Here is a 23,602-nt window from a genome sequence, read left to right on the forward strand (position 1 = left end):
TTAAGCATACAAGCCTAGTTTTTACTAATACTGGTTTTCAGGATCCCAAATGACAATTTGCTTTAGGCTTGTCCATTACTGATAAGATTGTAGAATCAGAAAATTGAAAACATTTGTGAAAATTTCACTACTGAGAGTACATATGAACATTTTTTGCAGTGTCTAGGGTGTTTCCCAAAGTCATTATCCTCAACCTGTTGAAGAGTATTTTTTGTTACCATTGACTTGATTTTTCTCTCTCCCTTTTTCCCCCATAAAAAGGTCTCCTCTGCTGAAGATTGGTCTTACAATAGCAGTTTCTCCTTGCATCGACAGCATCATGAAAATGGTAATATTGAGATGCTTGTCCAGGCTGCTATCCATTTCAAGCTTCCTCAAAACTCGGATCCATTGATTATGTTCAAAGATACACTCTACCTTACACAGGTGAGGCTTTCTTCTTCTCTTGCAATTGAATGAAAAGGAAATAGAGGAATATTTGACAACTGATCTCTTTTTGGATTGTGATAAAATATATTCACTTCAATTCAAATGATTTGTGAATCTCAGAATAATTAGGGAATGGCAAAAATATTTGAGCAGTACAGCAAGAATTTTTTTCTAACAGATTTTACCCTGCTTATGCTCTCACAGAGGGAGAAGCAGCCTGACAGGTTTGGAAGAATATTTCAATCAGTTTGTTCTGATTGAGATGAAAACACAAGAGTGGTTTTAGTTCTCATTTTTCTTTTTGGTGATTTGAATCACTCTTTCCCTGTTGTGGTTAATGGTTTCCAGTTTTTTTCTTTTAAGAACTAATTGTTCATATCTTTTGATTCCAAATAAATTGAAGAATGACAGTCCTTCTTGTCTGTTTATATTACTTCCCTGTATATCTTGAATATCAGTCACTTATCAGAAATATATGATGCAATGATTTTTCCCAGTGATCACTTGCATAATTATCCTGATTGCATTGATTTTGTTAATATAATTTTTTTTAGTTTTACATAATACAAAATGGTCTTTTTGTGTGTGTGTGTGTGTGTGTTTCTTTATTTTAGTTCCAAATTTTCCCCTTGCCATAATTGTGAAAAGAATGAGATCTGATTATGTTATTATTTTACTAATGATTTTTTCCAATTTTAATATTCAGGTTGTATACCCATCCTTTAATATTCATGTTGGTGTAAGATACTCATCTCATATCATATTCTGAAATATTACTTCAAGGGGAGAAAGAGTTGATCTCCTATCAACTTCCATGTTATGATCTTTAAAGTTTTTATTTTATCTTCCTTTTATTTTTCCCTGTTCCTTCTTTTATAGAGGCATAATTTTATAGTAAAAATGATGTCAAAGTAAAAGCCTCCTTGGCCTAATAGGAGTTATTCTATTCTCCATATCACATGGCCTGGGTCTTTTCCTTGCCTTCCCTCTCTCTTTGATCAAGCTTTATTCCAAAGACCAAGCCGTTTGACCTTTGGCATTGTACCTCCCTTCCCCTTTCCCACCTTTGCTTCTCCTGAGTTAGTTCTCCTGAAACCATTACTCTCTTAGGTCCTTTTTATCCTGTGATAGTTCTTTTTTTCCCCCTTATTTTATTCTAAACATCTATTTTTTCCTCCTCTTAACCTTTTACACATGAACTAATTTATTCCATTACTTTGTATTTTCCTTTTTTTCTTTTTTTTTATTTAAGGCAATGGGGTTAAGTGACTTGCCCAAGTTACACAGGTAATTATTATATGTCTGAGGCTGGATTTGAACTCAGGTCCTCTTGACTCCAGGGCTGGTGCTGTATCCACTGTGCCACCCAGCTGCCTCACTTTTGATAATTATACTTTCCTTTGATTGAGTTTGGGATATCTGCAAATTAAATAATCAAGTGCTTCTCTGTATTAATAGTCTGTATTAATAGTCTGTAGTATTTGCATATAGTCCTTGATAGGGGAAATGTCTATTTTTTTTATATTTGTTCCTTTTCTTGATTTGAGCCTTTTTTAGATCTTTTTCAGACTATTTCCCCTATTATTTCACAAAACTGTTAGAACTCTGTTACTTTATTCTCTAGAAGTCTCACACAGGAAGCAGCTTTTATTTAGGAATGAAAGTAAGGGGAGAGACCTAGGCCAAGTGATTTGGAGAGCAGGCTGGTCTTATTACACCATGGCTACTTCTGGCTGACATTGCTTCCCCCATGAAATGGTGTATCTATAGGAGGTAGACCAGGATAAAGATAAAAGCATGAGAAGATCTCCAAAGCACACAATGCTGAAATTGATAGAAGGAACTTAATATAAATTACCCAACCAAGGGTTGACAGAATCAACTGTTCTTTTCTGAATTTATTAGCATTGGTTCCAACATAATTAGAAGTCTGATTTACAAATGGAATTATTTACAGTGGGTATTGGGTGAATACGTTCTAAAAAATTGGCAGTATAATAATATTAAATGTTGGGCTATGAATTTGATTCTGTAGTGATACCTTGGAACTCTATATTTACTAGCTTTACTCTGAGCTGTCTGGGATGAAAAAATAGTATGATTGACTTAAAAATCACTACTTTAATTGGTTGGGTGACATAAAATGGAAGTTAATATCTATTTTTCTCTTACTAATGGAATTTTGAATCATCTTTCATCTAGACAACAAAAATAAATCCTCCCCAGCTCACTTTTTTTTAGTGTGTTTTTACTTTGTAGTTGCAGTTACGGTATCCTCAAGATACCATGAGACCTTGAACAAACCATTTAACTATAAAATGAAGATCATATGGTCTCAGATATAACCTTGAAACAGCTCAGGGATTATATTATTTAGCCTTTTCTCTTTACAAATGAGGGACTCAGACCAGGGAGAAAGTGGCCAGATTAGAATCCAGGTTAACTCCAAATCTGGCATTCTGTTCCACTACACTGTTCTCCTTTACAGGGTTGTAAAAAAATAAGTAAATAAAAGAATTTTGTGATCCTTGAGAAAGGGATTAGAAATAGGAATTGCTAGTTCCTATGTCCTTGGTACATTTGTCTTTCTGTGATGAATACCCCAGGCAGCTTGGTACAGATTGAAGTGTGATTGGATTTGTGATCTGATTGTGTTCTGAGGTGGAATCTCAGCTACTCCACCTTCTAATGGTGTGAGCTGGGATAAATGTCACTTCTCTGGGTCTCAGCTTCCTTTTCTAAAATAGGAGGGCTGACTTTGATGGTCCCTTCTATCTCTCACTTTTACCCCAATAAAGCTAATATGCTTCCCTGCCACACTTATAGGCAGCCTCCTACTGCAAAAACTTTTCCTTCATGAAGTCTATCCCAGTCTATATCCTGCACTTCAAGCTTCCTCTCCTATAAGAATGCTCTTTGGGGCACTTCAGCCCTTCCTTATTGGACAAAACTCTTTCTTTGCTAGAGGGCACCATGATCTCTCCCACTAGTATCTCATTATTTTCTCCTAGCCAAGCTCATAGATAATGTTTTACCTTACTATCTGTCCTCTAGCTTACTACCTTTTCCATGTAATCTAAACCTAAAAATGGATCTCTTATTAGATCTCCTAGTCCTAATGTGTGAGAATAAATATTTCTAGAGCATAACTACAACTTACCTACCAGTAGTTAGATAGGGCTGTGTAGAATATGACTTGCTCATCCCTTCTCATTGCCAAAACTGGGGTGTTTGGTTAACTTTTAGAAAAAAGACTGTGCAAGAGGGAATTTTTTTTTTTTAGGTTTTTGCAAGGCAAATGGGGTTAAGTGGCTTGCCCAAGGCAAGCCCAAGGTAATTATTAAGTGTCTGAGACCAGATTTGAACCCAGGTACTCCTGACTCCAAGGCCGGTGCTTTATCCACTATGCCACCTAGCCGCCCCTAAGTAGTATGTTGAGGGCAGATATTTTTGGGAAAATAATAGGTGAAATGGGAACAGCTAAGGGGCACAGAGGATAGAGCACCAGCCCTGAAGTCAGGAAGACTCATCTTCCTGAGTTCATATATGTTCAGACACTAAGTAGCTGTGTGACCCCGGGCAAGTCACTTAACCCTTTTGCCTGAGTTTCTCATCTGTCAAATGAGCTGAGAAGGAAGTGACAAACTACTCCAGTATTTTTTCACCAAGGAAACTCCAAATGGGGTCACAAAGAGTTGGACATGACTGAAACAGATAAACAGAAAAATGGACTTATTTAAGCTTTGTTGTAAGGATTGTAGCAGCTCTAAGTGACAGATACTTTGGTTCTGCCCACTCCCCATCCTTGCCTTTATAGGTGAAGAAACTAAGAAACTTTAAGAGTCCTGGCCAATAGTGCATTTGCATCAAGTAATTATAAGAGTTAGAATTTGCACCCACTTGAGCCCAGTTGTTTTTATCCCAAATTCAGTATTCTCACCACCCTACTGTGCTGTATCTTCTAGAGGTATTTTTATATTTTTTATTCAATTTTATTTTAATTTTAGTTCTACATTCTCATCCTTCCACTTCCTTTTCCCCTCCATTGAGAAAATAAGAAAAATAAAATTTATTACACAATGTATAGTTAAGCAAAACCAAGTTCCACATTAGTTAACCTTGTCAAAATTTGCCTTAATCTATACTCTTGAGTTCTTCTGAGGTGGGTGGAGTGTTTCACCATGTGTTCTCTGGAACTATGGCTAGTCATTGTATTGCTCAGAGTTCCTGAAACTTTCAGAGTTATTTGTCTTTACATTATGGTTGTTATTGTGTACATTATTTTCTTGATTCTGCTCACTTCACATCAGTTCATGAAAGTCTTGGAAGAAGCATTTTTATGGTCTGTCTAGGTAGCTGGCTCCCTTATCAACTCTAAAATAGAGATTTTCTATTAAACTATCATTCAGCCTAACTTGGAGAATTAATAGAACTCAATCAGTTTCAGCCTATTTACACAAAGGAAACATCAAGTTCATTAAACTGCATAGACTCAAAACTTAAGTTGCGAGGGAACTTTAGTATAACTTTCCCTAAACCATCTATTGTATCTGTGTTGCTATCAAATGCTTATCCACCTCTTCTTTGAAGACTTTGTTATATGTAAAACCTTTAATATTTGTAATTAATAGTTCATTGTATATTCTGTGATTCTGTCTCATGTTTAGTCACAAAATCTGTCACTTTCCATAGATTCAAAAGGTATCTCTTCCCTGCTCCTCCAATTTATATGACATGACCTTTTATATCTAAATCATGTATATATTTGTAGTTTATTTTAGCATACAGTGAAAGGTGTTGATCAGAATGTAAAAACTGCTGCCCAGTTTTTCCAGCAGCTTTTGTCAGATAGTGAATCATCTTTGGATTTGTTTAGTACTAGACTATTATGTTCATTTCTTTCTGTAAGTTGTGTATATAATTTATTCCATTGATTAACTTCTGTGCTTTTTAATCAGTAATAAATTGCTTTGATGATTACTGTTTTGTAGTGTAGTTTAAGGTCTGGTACTTCAACAGCCCCTTTTTTCCCCCATTTTATTTGTTTAAAAGTAAAATTAACCAACTGGAAAAGGAAACACAAAAACTAACTAAAGAAAATAAAATCCTAAAAATTAGACTTGGACTAATGGAAACTAATGACTCTATGAGACACCAAGATTCCATCAAACAAAACCTAAAGGCTGAAAAAAATAGAAGAAAATGTAAAATGCCTCTTAGGAAAATAGATCCAGGAGAGATAGTTTATGAATAATTGGTCTATATGAAAACCTTTATTATAAAAAGAACCTGGAAAATATCTTTAAGGAAATTATCATGGAAAATTTCCTAATATGCTTGAACAAGAAAATAAAATAGTCCTTACAAGAATCTACTGATCATCCCCCGCAAAAGTGAACTCCAAGGACTATTTTAACCTAATTTCAGAATTCTCAGCCAAAGGAGAATTTGGGCAAAATTTGGGCAAGCAGCCCAAAAGAAGCAATTTGAATACCAGGGAGCCACAGTCAGAAATACACAGGAATTATCACCTTCAACATTGAAGGATTGGAGGGCCTGGAATATGATATTCCAGAGGGCAAAGGGACTTGAATTACAATCAACAAACAGTATCCTGTAAAATTTAGCATATCCTTTCAGGCAAAAAAAAAAATGACCTTTCCGTGAAATCAAGGACTTTCAAACTTAAATGATAAAAAGACCAGAACCAAACAGAAAATTTGATCTTCAAATACAAGACTCAAGAGATATGTGAAAAGGTAAATGGAAAGAAAAAAATTGTTATTCTAAAGACTAGGGGGAAATGTAAGTCAATAAGACTAAATGGGAAGAACTAACTTTTGAGAATTGTATGTCTTATGATAGAGGGTGTGAGTATTTCTATTGGGACACCTGGAGGGAGGAACACCTGGAGGGAGGAACACCTGGAGGGAGGAACACCTGGAGGGAGGAACACCTGGAGGGAGGATATTCAGAGGGTTTGGGTATAAATTGATTATGAAGTAATGATGTTTGTGGCTCTTGAAAATTATACTTTTATCAAGACAGTTGAAAGGAGTACACTTTCCCCCCATTTTATTTTTCCAACTATATTTCAACAATCATTTTTTTTGCTAGGTTTTAGGTTTTACATTCTTTTCCTTTTGTCCCTTCCTCTTTTCCACTCTCCTGATAGAAAGGCATCCAATATAGTCTATGCATGCATAACCATGCCATAAATCCATATTAATTATGTTGTGAAGGAAGAATCCAATTGAAACAAAAAAATCTAATACCTAAGAAAACTTTTTAAAATTGAAGATAGTAGGGGCAGCTAGGTGGTGTAGTGGATAAAGCACTGGCCCTGGAGTCAGGAGTACCAGGGCTCAAATCCGGTCTCAGACACTTATTAATTACCTAGCTGTGTGGCTTTGGGCAAGCCACTTAACCCCATTTGCCTTGCAAAAACCTAAAAAAAAAAAAAAAATTAAAGGTAGTAAACTTTGGTCTGCATTTAAGTTCCACAGTTCCTTTTCTGGAGATGGAAGGTATTCTCCATCACAAATATTTTAGAATTGTCTTTGATTATTGTGCTGCTGAAATGCTAAAATGAACAAGTCCATTATAGTTGATCATCCCCCCATGTTGCTGTTAATGTGTACAATGTTCTTGTTCTGCTTGCTTCACTCAACATTAGTTCATGCAAGTCTTTCCAGACTTTTTCTGAAGTTTCATTCCTCATGATTTCTTTTAGAACAGTAGTGTTGGGGGCAGCTAGGTGGAGCAGTGGATAGAGCACCGGCCTTGGAGTCAGGAGTACCTGGGTTCAAATCCGATCTCAGACACTTAATAATTACCTAGCCGTGTGGCCTTTGGTAAGCCACTTAACCCCATTGCCTTGCAAAAACTAAAAAAAAAAGAAAAAAAAAGAACAGTAGTGTTCTATCATATTCATATACCACAATTTGTTGACCATTTTCCAGTTAATGGATATCCCCTCAATTTCCAATTCTTTGTTACTATGAAAAGACCCACTATAAATATTTTTGTACATGTGGGTTTTTTATCCTTTTTCATAATCTCTTTGGGATACAAACCTAGTAGTGGTATTGCTGGAACAAAGGGTATGCATAACTTTATTACTGAAAGGAGTATACTTTGACAGAGAGTGTGGGTACAGGGCAGGTATAAAACAATTAAGACTTGAAAAAAAGTATTATATTAGGACTAGGTGGTAGAGGAATTAGAAGATAATTAGCACCAATGAAAAAGCACAAAGGATCTATTATAGTAGAAGGAAAATAAGGAAAGTATAAAACTGAATAAATTTTACTCTTCACAGATTAAGTTTAAAGAGGGAATGATATGCATTTCCATTTGGGTTTAGAAATATATCCTGTTCAACAGGGAAGTAGGTTGGGACAGGGGAAAGAACAGTATGAAGCAGGCAGCAGTCAAAAGAAAAACATTGGTGAGGAGGGATAAGAGGAAAGGAAAAAGAATTACAAATGGGCAAGGAAAGATGGAGCAAAAGAAATTTTTTATACAAATAAAACCAGTGCAACCAAGATTAGAAGGATTGCAAAGCTGGGAAATAATTTTCACAGCTAGTGTTTTCTGTAAGAAGTAATTAGTGAAAGATGAAGCCAAGATGGCTTCATGAAGGCAGAAATTCCTGGAACCATGCCCCCCCCCCAAAAAAAAAATAACAACTCCAAAAGCCGTCAAATTATGACTAGCCAAAATTTAGAGAGGCTGAACCTACAGAAAGATTGAGTGATAAAATTTCCCAATCCAAGATAACCTAGAAGATCCAACGGAAAGGTCTGTTTCATCGCGACTGGAGGTTGGAAATATCCACAGTGCAGTCAGGCTGAAGCAAACCAGTCCTGCCTTCCAGGAACAGCCCCCAGGATGCCTGGGTCCCTTGGGGCACCTTGGTCCAGAATAGAGGGGGCAGTTTCCAGACCTCTTGGCCCAGGGATCACCAGGACAGTTTGAAGGCGTGGTGAGAGAACTCTGTGGGAGCAGAGTTTATGCAGAGCGCTGGCCTCAAAGAATCCTTACAGTGGGACCCTGCAGAGTCACCCAGAACTTTCAGAGTACCCAGCCCATGGATAGTAAGGGGTGGGGAGAGATTGCAGAGGTCTCTTTTTGCTCTCCCTTGGGCTGCTGTTTGCCAGGACTCAGATCCAGGTCACAGTTCGGGCTCCCATGCTACCATAGCAAACTAGGACCCCTCCTTACAGCTCCTGGGCAGAGGGGAGGGCTTGTGGTCACCTACACACCAGAGCATAAGCAATAGAGCAGTCAGAGCCTCTCATAAGACCTAGGAGGAATTAAGGTCCCTGTGGGTTGTTCATGAAACCCCTCAAAGCCTTGGAAGTGCAGTAAACCAGTCATAGGCTATGGAACTGAACAAACAACAGAAAAAGAAGACCTGACCATAGACAATTACTTTGGTCCCTTAGAGCACCAAAATACACATTCAGAAGATGACAGTTGAAGCTTTTGAATCCAAAGTCTCCAAGAGAAATATGAATTGCACTCAGGCTATGAACAAGCTCAAATATTTTGAAAATCAAGTAAGGGAGATAGAGGAAAAATTGGGAAAAATTGAGAAATGAGAGCAATGCAGATATATCATGAAAACTAAGTCAGCAGCTTGGTGGAGGAATTACAGAAAAGTACTGAAGAAAATAACATGTTAAAAACCAGTTTAAGCCAAATGGAAAAAAGCAACCCAAAAAGCAAATAAGAAGAATGCCTTAAAAAGCAGAATTGGCCAGCTGGAAAAGGAGATAAAAAAGTTCTCTGAAGACAACAACTCCTTCAAATGCAGAATGGAACTATAGGAAGTTTATGACTTTGTGAAAAATCAATAAACAATAAAATAATACCAAAAGAATGAAAATTAGAAAATGTGAAGTATCTCATTGGAAAAACAACTGACCTATGAAACAGATCTAGGAGAGATAATTTAAAAAATTATTGGACTACTTGAAAGTCATGACCAGAAAAAGAGCCTGGACTTCATTTTTCAAGAAATAATGGAGCAAAATTTCCCTGAGATCCAAGAAGCATAGGGTAAAATAAAAATTGAGGGAATTTACTGGTCACCTCCTGAAAGAGATCCCAGAAGAAAAACTTCCAGGAATACTATAGACAAATTCTAAAACTCTCAAGTCAAAGAGAAAATACTAAAAGCTGTCAGAAACAATTCAACTACTGTGGCTCTACAGTCAGGATTACATAGGATTTGGCAGTGTCTACATTAATGGCTTATGGGGCTCGGAATATGATATCCCAGAAGGCAAATGAGCTTGGAATGCAATCGAGAATCGACTATCCAGGGCTAGGTGGCACAGTGGTTAAAGCACTGGCCCTGGAGTCAGGAGTACCTGGGTTCAAATCTGGTCTCAGACACTTAATAATTACCTAGCTGTGTGGCCTTGGGCAAACCACTTAACCCCATTGCCTAGCAAAAAAAAAAAATAGAATCAACTATCCAACAAAACTGAATGTCCTCTTTCAGTGGAAAAGATGGCCTTTCTACCTTTCCTGCTGAAACAACCAAAGCTGAACAGAAAATTTGATCTCCAAGTACAGGACTCAGGTGAACCATATAGGGGGAGGATGAGAGGGACTAACTATGAGGAACTAAATGTTGTTGAACTGTGTGTATTCCTGCATGGGAAGAAGATACTGATAACTCATATGAACTTTCTCATTGATAAGAACAGTTAGAGGGAGCATATATAGACAAGGCACAGTAGGGAACTGAATATAATGGTATAATATTGTAAAAAGAGTGAGTCAATGGGTGATAAAGGAAAGTACTGGGAAAAAGAGAAAGGAGAGGAAGAAGGGGTTAAGATATTTCACATAAAAGAGTCAAGAAAAAGCTTTTGAATGGAATGGAACAAGTAAAGGTGAGGGGAATGAGTGAGCCTTCATTCTCATCAGAAATGGCTCAGAGAGGAAATAGCACAGACACTTAATAGGTATAGAAATGTATCTTACCCTAGAGAAAAATGAAAGGAAAGGGATGAGATGAGGAGGAATGGGGGAGTAGGGAAGAGAGGGAAGATCTTGAGAGAGGGCACTAAGATATAACACACTTTTGAGTAGGGAGAGGGTGAAAGGAGAGAGAATAGAAGAGATGAGAGTGGGGAGGAATAGAGTAGTGGGAAATACAGCTAGTAATTAGTGACTGTGGGAAGAGATATTGAAGCCCCTTCTCTGGTGGCTATGATGGGGCAAGGCAACCCATCCCAGAGACAGAGCCATTGGAATCTGAACGTAGACTGAAGTACACTTTTTCCCCCCCTCTCATTTCATTTCTCTTGAGGTTTCTCATCTTTTTGGGAGGAGAAGGGGTTTTATGTTTATTTTCACAATGAGATCATTGTAATAATATAAAATAAACCTTAAAAAGAAAAACAAATTTAAAAAAAAAACTTTGGAAAAGCCTTGAAAGACATACAGGAATTGATGCTGAGTGAAGTGAACCTGAAAAACATTATTCACATCATCAACCACATTGTGAAGTGATCAACTGTGGTGGGCACAGCTCCTCAGCAGTTCAGAGATCAATCCAGAGAGACTTGTTAAGGATAATGCCATCCACATCCAAAGGAAAAAACCATGGAGTATGAGCAGAGCTAAGGATACTGTGTTCACTTTTTAAAATTTCTTTTATGTTGTTTGTTTCTGTCTCATGGACTTTTCCTCCCTAGTTCTAATTCTTCTTTCACAACATGACTAATATGAAAATATGCTAACCTTGGCTATACATGTTCAATCTATGTAGATTGTTTGCTGCCAGGGGGAGGAGGGGAAGGAAGGGTGGGAACTCAAGCTTGCAAAATGATGAATGTTGAAAACGATCTTTGCCTGCAATTGGAAAAAAAAAATAAAGGGGAAAAAATGTAGGAGGAGAATTAAAAGATTGGGTACCTGAAGCTCAGGATTACAACTTTCCCTCCCCTCTGGGTCTTGATCAGGAGTAGATTTCTTGCACCAAGTAGACTGGATGCACTTCAGTCTTTTTGTAGCTTCAGCAACTTAACACAGTGGCTGGTGCTTAAAAATGTTTAGTTACTTATGCTGGGCCATGAGGCAGAGCTGGAGACAAAACACCCATCTGCCCCCAACCCTCCTCCAGGCTGTGGAGAGGAAAGGACAGCTCCTCTTGTGCAGTCTGGTCACTCCAGGGACTGAACCCAGAACTCAGGGTTGACTTCTCTCTACCTGATAAGGAAGTCTGGACCCTGGAGACCTGCCCAGCGTCTCACCAGTCCAGACTCCATCAGGAGAGTCTGAGGAGAAGAATTGTATAGCCACCTCATCCTGGCTCAGAGGGGAGAGGGCAGAGCCTGAAGTAAGGAGTGTTCAGTGATCACTGTGTTCAGGTTACTGCCCTAGAGAGGCAAGGGCAGAGCAGCTTCTATCCACCAGAGCCAGGCATTACCTGCCCAGAAAGAACATGAATTGTAAACCCAGCACCAGGAGACCTCCTGTCTCTGTTTCTGTCTGTGTTCCTGTCTATCTGTCTGTCTGTCTCTATCTCTTTTTCTTTCTTTCCTCTCTCTGTCTCTGTCTGTCTCTATCTCTTTTTCTTTCTCTCCTCTCTCTGTCTCTGTCTCTTTGTGTCTGCCTGTCTCCTCTCCTCTCTCTGTCTCTCTGTCTCTCTGTCTCTCTGTCTCTCTGTCTCTCTCTCTCTCTCTCTCTCTCTCTCTCTCTCTCTCTCCTTTGCCTGTCTCTGTCTCTCTTCTCTGTCTCTATTTGTCTCTTTGTGTCTCTGTCTCTGTCACTTCTGTTTCTATATCTCTCTTTTTGCCTCTGTCTTTATCCATCTCTGTTTCTCCATCTCTCTGACTCTATCAGAAACTTGGCAATTATGAACTACCTGAAGATCATCACAGGACACAGTAGGGTAAAGGGGGGAAAAGATCTGGAGTCAGTTGAGTTCCAGTCCTCCCTTTGATCCTAGTTTGTGGGACACCTCCACTTTCTGCCTCTCTGGTCCTTTTCCTGGCATCGCTCCTCTTCTCCATAAGCTCCCATAGCTCCTCCTGCCTCCTGAGCCCAGAGCTTTCTCTTGGGCACTTAGACCATCTGACTCCAGGTCCCCCCTTCCTGCCCCCTGCTTCTCCTCTCAGGTGCTCTTCCTTTTCCTCATTGCAGGCTCTGTCTCTACCTGTGAACTCCATTGGTTGCCCAACCTGCCTGCATTCTCCTCTCCTGCTGGCCTCTGGGCTTCTGGAATCCCTGGTCCCTTGAAGCTTCATGATGTTCTGTGTGAGAACTTTGTTCTGCCATCCAGACATCCCCCCCTCCTTCCTCCCCACCCCCCATTATTTGGAATCTATGTTGTATCTGTCAATGTTATATGCTGGTTGCTTCCCTTGCAAGCTGTGCATACATCCCTATTGGCTGCCATGTAGACTACTCATTTATTATGTATAAATGCTCGATAAATGATTGATACCTTGTAGGGTAATATTGTTTGAATTAAATGAGATGTTTTATTTAAAGCACTGTGTAGGTTGTAAAGTGTTGTATAACTGTCAGCAATTATTTTTGTAATTATTTCCCTAATGTTATTTGATGTTTGCTTTTTTTGAGTTAAAACTTTTTTCTATTAACAAAAATCTATTTTTCTCCCCTTCCCATCTTTCTCTTACCTCCCTCTCCCAACCTAGGAGGAAAAAAAGAAAGACAAATGAAACCCTAACAAATATTCAGAGTTGGGAAAAATAAAAAATTACATACTGGGCAAGAATTTACTTTTTTTTACTAATTCCTTCAAGATGAAACACATGCCTGAGTTTGACATCATTCCTGGTACCTCTTACTCCAGAACTAATTCAGTGCCCTCTTTCCCAAGATTGGATAAATTAGCAATGCATATCTTTTGTCACTTCTCTTAAATCAGGTGATGCAGGCCCAGTGTGTGAAGACAGAAACAGAGTTTTACCGACGAAGCCAGAGCGAAATAGTTGATGGTCAGGGCCACACCATGGGGGCCCTTTATTGGCAGCTGAATGATATCTGGCAGGCCCCTTCCTGGGCTTCCCTAGGTGAGTCTCTCAGTTGCTATCATTCTAAGAAGTCTTGTGGCTGTAGGAATATGATAAAATGATATGTAAGTTGATAGACAAGAGACCTCAACAGAAGGTGGAGGATATCTGAGAGGGACAAAATTGACCTCACCAGAATGCCACACTGAGACACTTCTGCAGATACTTGAATTGTTTCCAAAACTTTTAACTCAGAAAGATGACACAAAGCCCACAAGGAAACTCATCATGGAAATGTCCATCTCACAAGTTAGTTCAGTCTTCCCAGACCCCAGCAGAGTCCCTGGCCCCTAGAAGGCAGCTAAGGCATATCAACAGAAGGAAGAGGGGAATCAATTTAGAATGAACATTTGCTTATCACATAATTGTTGGTGGGGATTTTGTTTTAGAGAATTCCTGGGGGAGAGAGGTAGCCTTTTTGGCCTTCCTTTATTTGAGAGCATTGAGTTTGGTAGAACAGTCATTTCAAGCAAAAATTCCCAAACCTTCATGCCTGCCTCACTGGGATCTCCTAATGTCATTTTTGCCTTATCATCAATTATGATGTACATAGGGACAAGGGGAAATTAGTGTCTACATTCCAAACAGGGAAGGTCATAGATTTTGAGCTGTAATGGACCTTACCTGTTCATTTTACTGATAAAATCTAGCCCTAAGGAGACTTAAGTGACTTACCTAAGGTGATTTCTTGAAGATTTAGAGTTAGCAGAATTGCTTCCCAGCCAGGATCACCTTTAGAATATTTTCAGTGGTGGAGAATTTTTATCTTTTGAGGAAGATTTGTAATTTTGGGAAAAGCTAAAGGTTATTCACAGAAACATATGCTCTTTAGCCAGGGAGAGGCCCTAGGGATCATCTATTCCAGCCTTCATTTTATAGAAACTCAGGACAAAATAGTTTGGCTGAAATGCACAGCTTAATTAAGGATGGAGTTGGACTAGATACCTGGTCTCCTGAATTTCAGTGTTGTGCTCTTTCTAGTGTATCATTTAGAATCATAGATGTTAATTTTAGGGGATGGTGTCCCCAAGATTATTAGATGTAATTATGCAGTTTTAAGTGAGTCTCTTGGGCACAGCTACTTGATGAACAAGACATAAGAACTGACCTTTTCTCCCTCTTCCTTTGTGATTTTGGAGCCTTGGTTTTTCCTGGCTTAGGAGGGTAAGTGCTCATCTGCTTAAATTCTGCATCAAGTATGACAGGCATCGGGTGTGGCAGTGATTGACACACCCAAGCCAGATGGGGTGCAGTCATGAAAGCATTTAGGATGGAGGCTGGGGAGCATGTTGATGGGGTACAGTCAAGAAGCATTTAGGATGGAGCCTGGGGAACATGGGGAGAGGACTCATTGGCTTTTTCTTTCCCTCTCTTTGTTATAAAGTTTTTTTTTTCCCCTTCCCTCAAAATTCTCTCTCAGAAACATCTTCATTATATCCAAGAGTCTTTGGTCTGAATTTAAACCTAACTTCAGACACCTACTAGCATATGATCCTGGACAAGTCACAACCTCTGTTTGCCTCAGTTACCTCATCTGTAAAACAAAGATCAGAATAGCACCTATCTGCCAGGGTGGTTGTGAGAATAAAATGAGATAACCTATAAATCTCTTTGCAAACCCTAAAACTTATAAATGTTATCATCATCGTCCTCTTTATCATTATCACCCATACCAAAGTTCTTTGTGAGGTCCAAGTGATGTGGTTATTGCATATCAAGGGGAATCTTGCTTAATAATTCGCAAGAAAATTCCCCTTAGTATCATTTCCCATTTTCTTCTGCTTTATTCTTGTATTGGAGGAAGATGTGTTCTTTCTCCTTCTCAAGGGGAACTGCTTTATTCTTGCCCCTGACCCTGCCTTTTCTGACCTAAGAAAGCTTTGTCCCTTTGCTTCTTTCCCTAGAAAACTTGAGTCTTTCTTTATCTGCTCTTCTGCTCCTCAATAACATGTCTACATCTGGTCATCTTTTTAAAAACCTCAAAGCCTTTCATTTGGGCCTGCTCTTTTCTCAAGCTAATCTTTGCTTCTCTTTCCTTTTACCATCAGACTTACAGAATTAAGAAAAAAATTCATCTACACTTGTTGCCTTTATTTCCTCAGATGCCACTCCTTTTGCCATTAAATAAATGAAAAAGTATTAAACATATTGAAGTAATCTTTTCAATTTGTTTTTCTTTTTTTTTCTTTTAACATGCTCAATATGGAAATGTTTTTCAAGTAAAAAATGTAGAATTGATATCACATTTCTTGCCTTCTCAATAGGGGGTGTAGGGCATAAGAGAGGGAAAAGGTTTGTAATTCAAAATTTAGCAAAAATGTTTTTCTTTTAAAATTCATTAAACTCTTATTTGTGCCAAACATCATTAATCCCTGAGAATACAAAAATAACAACAGTCTCTGCCCTCAAGGAACTTATATTCTAATAGGGTGAGATTTAGGGAAATGGAAACGAGTGTAGTCTTGGAACCCCACCAGCTTATTGCAATTACTCTCTCTCAAGTTTACTAATCATCTTTTAGTAACTAGATGTGAATATCTTTTTTGAAATTCCTTTTTTTGAACTCTGCAGTTTTTGGTCTTTCTTGGGTTTTCATGACACTGCTCTCCCTCCAATCTTCTTAAGCTCTTTTACTGAATTGTTATCCATGTTCCAATCCCTGTGTGTTAAGTCTTAATCCAGATTCTGTGCTGGGCTATCATATCTCTTAGAATTCCACTTATAATCTTGAAAGTGACTCCGAAATCTATCTACACATCCTTCATTAGTCTCTGAGCTAAAATTCTGCCTTACCTACTGTCTTCTGCATATTTTTATCTAGATGTGCCAGAGGAGTCTTAAACTTATTGTCCAAAATGGAACTCATTAAATTCCCTCCAGAATTCCCCCTTCTTAACTTCCTCATTTTTGTCAACCTCACAGTAATTCTCAACAACTCCTTCCTCATCTCCCATGTTTAGGCAGTTGCCTAGCCTTGATTCTATCTTCACAGCATTTCTTACTCCTGTCCTCTCCTTTCTCCTCAAATGGATCCCACCCTGATCCAAACCCTCATCACCTTTCATTGGGCCATTGCAATAACCTCCTTATTTCTCACATGGTCTCTAGTTTCTCTTTTCTCTAATTTGTCATCTACATAGCTGACAAATTGATTTTTTTTTAAAAGGGAAAAGTCTGGCTTTGTCACTCTTCTGAACACAAAGCTTCACTGGACCTTTAAATTAAAACTCTTCCCCTCCCCTAGTCCTAGATTATCACAATGCTCTTTTTTTTAAGGCATCTAAATAGAAACTTATTGAAAGTTTTCGATCGTAAGATAATAACAACTATAATTTTAAAAATTATATCACATTTATACAAAATACTTTTCAGTACATTTCCAGGATAGTTTTATTTTTATGTAACCTATATATACCATGAAAACCTCTTATGTTTATATCTTTCAATATATCAATAGCAAGAGAAATGTAATTTCTGTGTGAGGATAGCAAGTATCCCTCTCTGCTTTTTCCCCCAAAAGAGGGGCATTATGGGGAGAAAAATAGTTTAGTACAGATGTGAACTAAGAGGTCACAGTGGTATTTATCTACTATTTCTCTGAATCAATTTAAACATGAGTAAATGAAGAAAAGTAAAAGATCAAAGGCTTTAAATAAAGTGACAAGACTATTAACATGGATTGTGCTGCCAAATACCTTCCTCTTATTATTTTAACCTGGTGGGGAGAGAACTTGAAAAGAGTATGCTTTACAAGCAATTTAATTTTAATTGGTTTTACATTTCCTTAAAATATCACACCCTAGCATGAGATTGTATTTATTGGCATTAATTATAAAGCAGTATTTATCATCGCTGTATTGACCATTTATAAAACACAACTTTGAATGGTGGCAGGTTTGATCTTCCTTTAAAGCAAATTGATGAAGGGTCATGCCATCTTTCCTTGAATTTGTGGCATCGAACATCAAATCTATCAGGAAACCTCTGAAACTTAAATTTTATAAATTTTTACTCAGACAGGAAAAGGTGGCATTTTGTTTTATCAGGTTCCTTTAATTATTCAACACCTTTAAAACCAGTTTGGTTTAAATGTTCAACCACATCAATCCTTTCCAGCCTCATGGAAGCTCCTCTTTGTCATCTGTTTGGTCTCTTGGCTTTGATTTTGGTTTTTTCAAAGCTGACTTTTAAAAAAAAATCTTTTTTTCCCTCTTACATCAGGAAAGAGCTGTATTAGAAATTTTTTTAAAGGAAGATTTTATTTATTTTGAGTTTTACAATTTTACCCCTAATCTTGCTTCCCTCCCCCCAGCCCCCACAGAAGGTAACCTGTTAGGCTTTACATTGTTTCCATGGTATATATTGATCTCAGTTGAATTTGATGAGAGAGAAATCATATCCTTAAGGAAGAAAAGTAAATTATAAGAGATAGCAAAATTAACATAATAAGATAACGGGTTTTTTTTTTTGGTCTAAATTGAAGGTACTAGTCTTTGGTCTGTGTTTAAACTCCACAATTTTTTTTCTGGATACAGATGGTATTCTCCATCACAGATAATCCAAAATTGTCCCTGATTGTTGCACTGATGGAATGAGCAAATCCATCAAGGTTGATCATCACCCCTCTGTTGCTGTTAGAGTGTACAATGTTTTTCTGGTTCTGCTCATCTTGCTCAGCATCAGTTCATGCAAATCTTTCCAGGCTTCCCTGAATTCTCATCCCTCCTGGTTTCTAATAGAACAATAGTGTTCCATGACATACATATACCAGTTTGTTAACCCATTCCCACATTTACTTAATTTCCAATTCTTTGCCACCACAAACAGGGCTGCTATGAATATTTTTGTACAAGTAATTTTTTACACTTTTTCATAATCTCATCAGGGTACAGACCCAGTAATGGTATTGCTGGATCAAAGGGTATGCACATTTTTGTTGCCCTTTGGACATAATTCCAAATTTCTCTCCAGAAAGGTTGATTGAGTTCAGTTTCACCAACAATGTATTAGTGTCCCAGATTTCCCACATCCCTTCCAACATTGATCATTGTCCTTTCTGATCATATTGGTCAGTCTGAGAGGTGTGAGGTGGTACCTCAGAGATACTTTAAATTGCATTTCTCTAATAAGTAGTGATTTAGAGCAGTTTTTCATATGACTATGGATCACTTTGATTTCCTCATCTGCAAATTGCCTTTGCATATCCTTTGACCTTTTTTGAAAATTTGACTCAGTTCTCTGTATATTTTAGAAATGAATCTTTTGTCAGAAATACTAGTTGAAAAATTGTTTCCCAATTTACTGCATTCCTTTTGATCTTCATTACAGTGGTTTTGTATGTGCAAAAGCTTTTTAATTCTATGTAATCAAAATGATCTAGTTTTGTTTTATGTTCTCCATCTCTTCCTTGGCCCTAAACCGCTTCCCTTTCCATAGATCTGACAGGTATACTACTCCTTGATCTTCTAGTTTGCTTATAATACTGTTTTTTAATGTCTAAATCCTGTATCCATTTTGAACTTATCTTCTTATAGGGTATGAGGTGTTGGTCTAATCCAACTTTCCGCCATACTAACTTCCAATTTTGCCAGTAGTTTTTACCAAAGAGAGAGTTTTTATCCCAATAGCTGGACTCTGGCCTTATCAAACAGCAGATTATTGTAATTATTTCCTGCTGTTGCACCTAGTCTATTCCACTGGTCCACCACTCTACTTCTTAGCCAATACCAGACAGTTTTGATGACTGATGCTTTATAATATAATTTTAGAAGTGGTAAGGCTAAGCCTCCTTCTTTTGCACTTTTTTTCATTGAATCCCTGGAAACTCTTGACTTTTTATTTCTCCATATGAATTTACTTACAATTTTTTCTAACTCATTAAAGTAATTTTTTTGGAATTTTGATTGGAGGGCACTAAACAAGTAGTTTAGTTTTGGTAGAATTGTCATTTTTATTATATTAGCTCAACCTATCCATGAGTAGTTGGTGTTTGCCCAGTTATTTCAATCTGATTTTGTTTGTGTGAAAAATGTTTTGTAATTGTTTTCAAAAAGTTTTTGAGTTTGCCTTGGCAGGTAGACTCCCAGGTATTTTATATTGTCTGAGGTTCCTTTGAATGGGATTTCTCTTTCTAGCTCTTTCTGCTGTATCTTGCTAGTCATATATAGAAATGTGGTTTTATGAGGGCTTATTTTAAATCCTGCGACTTTGCTAAAGTTGCTAATTATTTCTAGTAATTTTTTTTAGATGATCTTTTTGGATTCTCTAGGTATACCATCATGTCATTGCAAAGAGTGAGAGTTTTGTCTCTTCCTTCCCAATTCTAATTCCTTCAATTTCTTTTTCTTCTCTTACTGCTGAAGCTAACATTTCTAATAAAATACTGAATAGTAGTGGTGATAATGGGCATCCCTGCTTCACCCCTGATCTTATTGGGAATAACTCTAACCTATCCCTATTGCATATAATGTTTGTTGATGGTTTCAGATAGATACTGCTTTATTATTCTAAGGAACAAACTATTTATTCCTACTCTCTCTAGTGTTTTTAGTAAGAATGGGGGCTGTATTTTGTCAAAAGCTTTTCAGCATCTATTGAGATAATTATATGATTTCTGATAGGTTTATTATTGATATAATTAATTATACTACAGTTTTCCTATTATTGAACCAACCCTGCATTCCGGATAAATCCTACTTGGTCATGGTTTGTTATCCTAGTGATAACTTGTAATTGTTTTGTTAAGATTTTATTTAAGATTTTTGCATCTATATTCATCAGGGAGATAGGTCTATAATTTTCTTTCTCTGTTTTAACTCTTCCTGGTTTAGGTTTCAGCACCATATTGGTGTCATAGAAAGAGTTAGGCAGAGTTCCGTCTTCACCTATTTTTCAAAAAATTTATATAGAATTGGAACTAATTGTTCCTTAAATGTTTGATAGAATTCATTTGTGAATCCATCTGGCCCTGGAGATTGTATTAGAAATTTTTAACTGAGAAAATATGATTTGTTCATGTTACAAGATTAACAATTTGATGACTCTATATGAATTGGTCTTTACTGTCCTTGATCAGAATCAGATTTTGTATGTGTGTGTGTGAGATTAACATTTTCAAGATTCAGTCCAATGTTTTCTAGTATGTTTATGATGATGATGTTGTTTGTCCTTCATTCTTGAAGACCATGACACCTGGGAGATGATGCCATGACAAGCACATAAACTGGATTTGAGTGAGAAGGGGCCTGTCTTAAGTTTCCAGTTTTATATTCTCATCCAGAGCCATCTTAGTCCAGTGGCCATATATGAATCAGGATAACTGGAGATGGGCCCTGGATGGGAGGCAATAAGGGTTAGTGATTTGTCCAAGGTCACACAGCTTGTTAGTGTCTAAGGCTTGATTCAAACTCCCATCCTCCTGATTCCAGAGTCAGTGCAACCTTTACTGCACTACCTAGCCGTCCTGTGTAGCTGATGTGTAGCTGGTAATTTAGTACTGTTGGGGAAAAAAGTGTCCATAGATCCATGGAGGTACATCTCTGACTTTAATCATGTAAAGTTGATTGCTAATGTTCCTATATCCTTTCATATTCTTAATAAAGGATTTATTTTAAACAATTCCCATTTCATACACTTATGAAATGGGAATTGTTTATGGATATATTCAAGCCTTGGGAATACTGGTCCAACAGACAGGACTGGTTTGGTCTGGCCTAATACAGGGAACAAGCCACTGCATAGGCAATGACTTGGCAAGTGAAAAACAAGGGCCACCCTAGGGGAGGGAACAAACTTCTGCAATAGGTAACACTTTGGCAAGTGGAAAACCAGGGCCACCCTAAAGGAGGGAACAACTTAGGCAAGCAATAAGCCAGGGACCAGATCCTGACCCAGAGGGAAGTACTGTGGTCATCTACATTTCAAAGCATAGGCAAGAGAGCATAAGACCTTGGAGAAATAAAAGTCCCAGTTGGGGTGCCCCCCCCAAAAAAAACCCTAATAATTTAAGCTGAATTAGTTTTCTGTTAAAACCAATAAAATAGATAGACCTTGGTTAATCTGGTTAAAAAACAAGAATGAAGAAAACCAAGATAACAGTACCAAAAATGAAAAGGGTGAACTCATCACCATCAAGGAGGAAATTCAAGTAATAATTCAGAGCTCTTTTGCCCAATTACATGTCAACAAATCTGGCTATATAAATGAAATGGATGAATATTTACAAAAATATAAACTCATATTAAGAGAGGATGAATAAAAATACTTTATTACAGAAAAAGAGATTAAAGAAATCATCAGGGGAGGCTAGGTGGCATTATAGTCAGGAGTACCTGGGTTCAAATCCGACCTTAGACACTTAATAATTACCTAGCCGTGTGGCCTTGGGCCAGTTACTTAACCCCATTGCCCTGGAAAAAAAAATCTAAAAAAAAAAAAAGGAAATCTTCAGTAAACTCCCTAAGAAAAAATCTCCAGACCCAGATGAATTTACAAGGGAATTCTACCAAACATTTGAGGAACAGTTTCAATATTACATATATATATATGTATATATACATATATATATGTATATATACACACTATTTGAAAAAAATGGAGTTTTGCAAAATTACTTTTATGACACCAATATGTTTCCGATATCTAAACCAGAAAGAGCAAAAACAGACATTGAAAATTATAAAACAATCTCCCTAGTAAGCATTGTTGTAAAAGTTTTAAATAAAATTTTAACAAAGAGATTATAATTACTATGATAATATACCACGATCAGATAGAATTTATACCAAGTTAGTAGGATGGTTCAATATTAAGAAATCAATAAATATAATTGATCATATCTGTAACAAAATTAACAGAAATCATATGATTATTCCAATAGATGCTGGAAAAAACTTTGACAAAATACATCCCATTCCTATTAAAAACACTAGAGAGCCTAGGAAAATGGAGTTTTCCCATTCCTATTAAAAACACTAGAGAGCCTAGGAAAATGGAGTTTTCCTTAAAATGATAAGCGGTGTATCTATATAAGCTTACCAGGAACCATATGTAATAGGGATAAACTAACAACATTTTTGATAAGGCCAGGGATGAAACAAGAATGCCCATTATCACCACTAATATTCAATACTGTATTACAAGGCTGTCCAAAATATGGTCTGCAGGGCAATTTTATGTGGTCCTCTGTGGCTTTACTAAATGCTTTAGTAAAGTGAAGCTCAGCTACTACAGAGCTCTCACTAAAATGCCAATCAAAATATATTGTCTGCTATTTCAATAAAACCTTTTAAACGTATGATTAGATAGATAGCTTTAGCAATGAGAAAAAAATTGAAGGAATTAGAATAGACAGTGAGGAAATAAAGCTTCATTCTTTGAAGTTGATATGATGGTATCCTTAGAACCCTAGAAAATCAACTAATAAACTAATTGAAATAATTAACAACTTTAACAAAGTGGCAGGATTTAAAATAAACTACATAAATTAACATTTCTATGCATGACCAATAAAACCCAAGAGCAAGAGATAGAAAGATGTTTCATTTAAATTAACATAGACAACATAAAATACTTGAAAATCTACCTCCCAAGACAAATCCAGAAATTCTATGAACACAGTTACGAAAGACTTTTGACACAAATAAATACAGATCTAAACAATCGGGGAAAATGTCAGTTGCTCAGGGTTAGGCTAAACTATAAAAATGACAGTCCTACTCAATTAAATTACTAAACTACCAGAAAACTATTTTACAGAACTAGAAAAAATAGTAACAAAATTCATCTGGAGTAACAAAAGGTCAAGAATAAAATGCAAAGAAAGGTAACCTGGCTGTTCCAGATTTTAAACTATGTTATAAAGCAGCAGTTATCAAAACAGTACTGAGAAATAGATCAGTGGATTAGATTAGGTATAAAAGAGACAATAAGTTTCTGGAATAAGAACCCACAATTTGACAAAAACTGCTGGGAAAACTAGAAAATAGTATGGCATAAGTTAGGCATAGACTCTCATCTCACACCCCATGCCAAAACAGACATAATGGGTGATACCATAGACTAATTAAAAGGAAAAAAAATACTCTGTCAGAACTATGGACAGAGGGGAG

General features: G+C 37.1%; 1 protein-coding gene and 1 long non-coding RNA gene across 4 annotated transcripts in view; one reads left to right on the forward strand and one right to left on the reverse strand.

The window, feature by feature from the left end:
- Positions 1–23,602, forward strand: part of MANBA (mannosidase beta) — a 135,866-nt gene that overhangs the window by 103,716 nt on the left and 8,548 nt on the right. For all 3 annotated transcript variants that reach the window (XM_074228778.1, XM_074228779.1, XM_074228780.1), the window contains 2 exons: positions 262–426; positions 13,349–13,493. In XM_074228778.1, coding sequence (XP_074084879.1) covers positions 262–426; positions 13,349–13,493 — 310 coding nt within the window. The remainder of the gene's footprint in view (positions 1–261; positions 427–13,348; positions 13,494–23,602) is intronic.
- On the reverse strand, positions 13,191–14,727 carry LOC141517604 (uncharacterized). Its single transcript, XR_012476907.1, has 3 exons — positions 14,602–14,727; positions 13,627–13,794; positions 13,191–13,533 (listed from the first exon to the last, which is right to left on the reverse strand). It is a non-coding gene; the product is annotated as an uncharacterized LOC141517604 (long non-coding RNA).

The sequence above is a fragment of the Macrotis lagotis genome, chromosome 3, assembly GCF_037893015.1.
Source record: "Macrotis lagotis isolate mMagLag1 chromosome 3, bilby.v1.9.chrom.fasta, whole genome shotgun sequence".
NCBI classification, from domain to species: Eukaryota; Metazoa; Chordata; class Mammalia; order Peramelemorphia; family Peramelidae; genus Macrotis; species Macrotis lagotis.